Consider the following 4,873-nt stretch of genomic DNA (forward strand, 5'->3'; position numbering starts at 1 on the left):
GTTTGAGTAATTTAATGACATATATATATCATACTTTGTTAGGCCTACCATTGTGAGTTTTATCATACTTTGTTAGGTCTACCATTGTGAGTTTTATGTGTTTGAGTAATTTAATGACATATATATATCATACTTTGTTAGGCCTACCATTGTGAGTTTTATCATACTTTGTTAGGCCTACCATTGTGAGTTTTATGCGTTTGAGTAATTTAATGCAATACGTAGCATGTTATGTTTAATATCTTATTAATACCGAAAACGTTCCTAATTATACAAATGAAATTGTGCCTTGTGTCTTTATATATATATATATTATACAGACTGCCTGTCTTGCTATTCGTTCCCAAGGTAACATGTGGCGTGAACTTGTTATTGGTTAGTGTAGTAAGTTGTAATATCATTTCGGGGATTTAATGAAAAAAAAAACAAAACTGAACGTTGTTTGGTGTAATTGTTGCCGAGTAACTTGCTGTGTAATAAACGCACGTGCGCAGAAGAACTGTCTAACAGGTAATATTTTCAGCTGTAGAAAAAAACAAAGCCATAGTTAAGGACCAATGTGTAATAGCGATATAAGGAAAAAATAAGGAAGTCATATCAGCAGTATGAAACAAGCTAATAATAAAATAAAAACAGTTATCTACAAAACTGGCGTTCTTAATGACGTACTAGAAAAATGTACGTCTAATACACGTGTACTTTACCAATGTGAAAATAATTGGGCGCGTGACTGGTTATATAATCAACAAGTTAACTACTGCTGGCAAACGATTTTAGAAGTAAAAACTAAGTACAACTTAAAGTATGTACAGCATTAATTTATGATATAAGTTAGAGCAGCGTTGTTTTACATCGTTTCTCATCGTTCTACAGTTATATATTTCAGAGTTCGTTTCGTTGTTTATTGTCCCCGGTTGGTCAGCGGTAAGTTTACGGACTCACAACGCGAACATCCTGTGATTCGATTCCACATCGTGCACTAAGCGCAGTTAGCCCTGAAAACAACAATACTTGAATGTTTTTGAACAAGGCATTATCCAAACCATTTACAATCTAGTAAAATATAACTCAAATGATGAATCAAAGAAACATTCTGAGTCGGTGTAATAATAATAATAAAAAAAAAACGTCAAACGTTGAACGTGTTTAGCCGGAAAGAAACTCTGTAGGAAAGTCACAGAAATATTATCTTACAACCAAGTTGTACAGTGAGTATCATTATTAGGCATACATGTCGATAAGGGCCCACCTGGGCTTTGCTTAACGTGTGTACTGTGTAGCCAAAGTATTTAAAAATGCAAACCAGTTTAAATTAATCGTAACTCTAAACGCGTAACAACATTCCGCTGAATATTAATATACAAAATCAATTAAGTAAACTTTAATTAAGTAAACTTTACCTTATTTCCTCTTATTACTTCTCAGTACATCAGTAAAAAAAGGTCAGTACGCATGCGTAAATATTTCCATAATGATAACTTACTGGGCCAGAATGGAAAGTTTTTCTTAACTGCATGTTCGTCTATCTATCTATTTACCCATCTGTCTATCTATCAATAAGACGAAGAGAACTTGAAAATCGTGACGTGTCTGCACGTTTATTATTCACAGTCAGAAGACCCTCGAACGCAGTTTAAAACTACAGTACCCACACGCGTACGTTTTTACACTGCAGACATCTGTTGCGCTAGCGTCACCTAGGTTATCTCGCTTGAATTCTGAATATGCAAGAGAAGCAGAATATTGTAAGCTCGAGCATCCGAAGAGCTGATATCTTCCCAAGTATGCGCGTGTTTTTCTTTTATTGGAAGAAACTGACGCTCGTTTACTCTTAACAACCTGAACAATGTAAATATGGTTCTTATCAGAAGGCCCTAGGGGCTCAGCGGAATATCCGCAGGATTTGACGCTAAAATTCGAGCTTCGATACCCGTGGTGGGCAAAGCCCAGATAGCCTATTGTGAAGTTTTGAGGTCAACAACAACCAAACTTTTATGAGAAAAAGTTAACAAAGAATGAACTCGGACGTGAACGAAACACGTGAGCTCACGACATCTTTACTGACGAGACGACGTCTGGTGACTCGAGTACAGATAGCCGTAACCTTATAATCAATACATCGTCAACCTTATTCAGATAAGGTCGGCTTTTGATAAACCTAAACAGAATGATGGATGAACCAGGTTAGCGTTCTGCGGAGAAGCTGACATGTAGATCTGGTATATTCGAATAAGTCTTTCTTCTCAGTGTTGTTTTCTGATAGCTGATCGAAACGTTTTCTGATTATCGATAAAGCGATATAAAGTGTCCATAGGAATTAATGGCATTAAGACAAGCTGCCATCCAAAGAAGTCGCAAAATGAAAAAGACAGAAGTGCACGAGATACATACGTAATTGTTTGTTTGTTTTGAATTTCGCGCAAAGCTACACGAGGGCTATCTGCGCTAGCCGTCCCTAATTTAGCAGCGTAAGACTAGAGGGTAGGCAGCTAGTCATCACCACACAACGCCAACTCTTGGGCTACTCTTTTACCAACGAATAGTGGGATTGACCGTCACATTATAACGCCCCCACGGCTGAAAGGGCAATCATCTTTGGTGTGATAAGGATTCGAACCCGCGACCCTCAGATTGCGAGTCGGGTGCCTTAACCACCTGGCTATGCCGGGCTCGTACGTAATGCATCCTTATATTTCATGACGACTGTCCTTGTGACTAAATAAGCGCCGATTTCTCTCACCGAGCTCCTTTATGTAGTCTATAGTTAACCCTAACGAAACCAAAAACAATGACACAGAAACACCGACAAAATCAACCCTACTATGACCTAGCAATCTGCGGGTCGCAAGTTCGAATCCCGTCACCGAACATACTTGTCCTTTCAGCTGTGGGGGGTGTTGTAATATAACGGGCAATCTTACTAATCGTTGGTAGAAGAGTAGTCCAAAAAATTGGCGGTTGTGTGGTGTTGACCGTTTGCCTTCCCTCTAGTCTATCACTTGAGAAGTACAAACGTCTAGCCCAGATAGCCCTCGAGTAGCTTTGCACGAAACTCAACAAACAAACAAACAAAATCGAGAAAAATATTGAACCGAATAAATCTCGATCTTCTGATAAAGAGTTGTAACGTGCTTATAGCACTCCGAAATTCTCCAGTTATAACCAACGTCAGTTGTTGCATATAATCACAATTGTCGTTAGTGGTTACTTCTCCCTCGATCCTTTATGAAATATCAAATGATCATGACCAATTTTTTGAGCTTTTCATGTTGTTGAACCGTATTAAATAGTATGGTTGTCAAGTTATGAACCGTATTAAATAGTATGGTTGTCAAGTTATGAACCGTATTAAATAGTATGGTTGTCAAGTTATGAACCGTATTAAATAGTATGGTTGTCAAGTTATGAACCATATTAAATAGCATGGTTGTCAGTCAATAAATGAACCGTATTAGATCGTATGGTTGTCAAGTTATGAACCGTATTAGATCGTATGGTTGACAAGTTATGAACCGTATTAAATAGTATGGTTGTCAAGTTATGAACCGTATTAGATAGTATGGTTGTCAAGTTATGAACCGTATTAAATAGTATGGTTGTCAAGTTATGAACCGTATTAAATAGTATGGTTGTCAAGTTATGAACCGTATTAAATAGCATGGTTGTCAAGTTATCTCAAAGTTGGATAAAGCTGTTCATAAATACCTGTGTTACTTTTTTTTCAGACTATCCTGAACTCCATGCATAAATACCAACCCAGGTTTCATCTTGTACGGGCTAGTGACATACTGAAGCTGCCGTACAGTACGTTTCGTACGTACGTCTTTAAAGAGACCGAGTTCGTTGCTGTCACAGCTTATCAAAACGAAAAGGTCAGTGATACACAGATAAAGTTTTATTGACAGTCTGAGAATGAATAAACACGTTAACTGGTTTCACAGTTAAGTGATGTATAGATCCATGAACAGGAAAACCGAGTAGTTGACTTAATAATATACGATAAGTTAAGATAAAGAGGGCTAATAGGTTTCGTTACTGTTCACAGAAAGAGTCCAATGTTTTACTCAAATAACATTATTCTAGTCACATTACGCTGGGTATCCATATTTTCAATGTTGCATGATTCACATTAAAATAAGGCGTAGCTCAGCTCCTCGTCTTACTTACAGCCATGTCGGAAGTGACAGTTCTTTTGATATTCCAAGCTTAAGGGCCCATAAAGACACGAAAAGCTAAGATAAGTGGCTTGAGCAGATAGGGACTCACTTCCCTTGAGGGCAGTCTGTACATGGAAAGGGGGGGGGGGAGGATTGTTAGGGATGAATTACTCAAGTAGGGTGTTTAATTCTGTATTAAAGTCACGCTGTATTTATATATATATATCACTAGTATGCTTTTTCTCCAAGCTTCATTATTGAATTACTACTTATTATCGGCGTGGTTTTGTGTTTATATTATTGAAGCCTCAAGTTTTGTTTTCAGATTACACAGCTGAAAATTGACAACAATCCCTTTGCTAAAGGGTTTCGAGACAGTGGTGCTGGAAAGAGAGATAAAAAGTGAGTTCGTTTTCGTCATCTGTTATTTTTATTTTCCCATCAAAACTATGCAAAAAAATTTATTTCACAACTGAAGAAATATTAAGATAAAAATCTGTTCAGATTTTAACGTATTTGAGTAATAATTTATTTGATTATCTCTAGTTGACTTCATATTGTACTCTAAACAAAATGATGTTAATTAATAAAATCTTCGCTAGAGTTCACGGTTTGTCGACTAGTAGTTTTTTTTTCGCGTCATCATTGATAACAAAATAATAAAGAGAAATATCACTAGAAGACTTTAACGAGCATTAGGTATTTCAGATACCATT

At 36.9% G+C, this 4,873-nt stretch overlaps 1 protein-coding gene across 1 annotated transcript in view; it reads left to right on the plus strand.

Moving 5' to 3' along the window:
• The window catches only part of LOC106476201 (T-box transcription factor TBX3-like), a gene marked incomplete at its 5' end in the record, with an annotated part of 12,384 nt that extends 7,821 nt beyond the window's left edge, over positions 1-4,563 (plus strand). The window contains 2 exons of the mRNA XM_013936868.1: positions 3,726-3,872; positions 4,483-4,563. Coding sequence (XP_013792322.1) covers positions 3,726-3,872; positions 4,483-4,563 — 228 coding nt within the window. The remainder of the gene's footprint in view (positions 1-3,725; positions 3,873-4,482) is intronic.
• Between the last annotated feature and the right edge of the window lie 310 nt (positions 4,564-4,873).

This window comes from Limulus polyphemus, unplaced genomic scaffold, assembly GCF_000517525.1.
Source record: "Limulus polyphemus unplaced genomic scaffold, Limulus_polyphemus-2.1.2 Scaffold10042, whole genome shotgun sequence".
In the NCBI taxonomy this organism is placed as follows: Eukaryota; Metazoa; Arthropoda; class Merostomata; order Xiphosura; family Limulidae; genus Limulus; species Limulus polyphemus.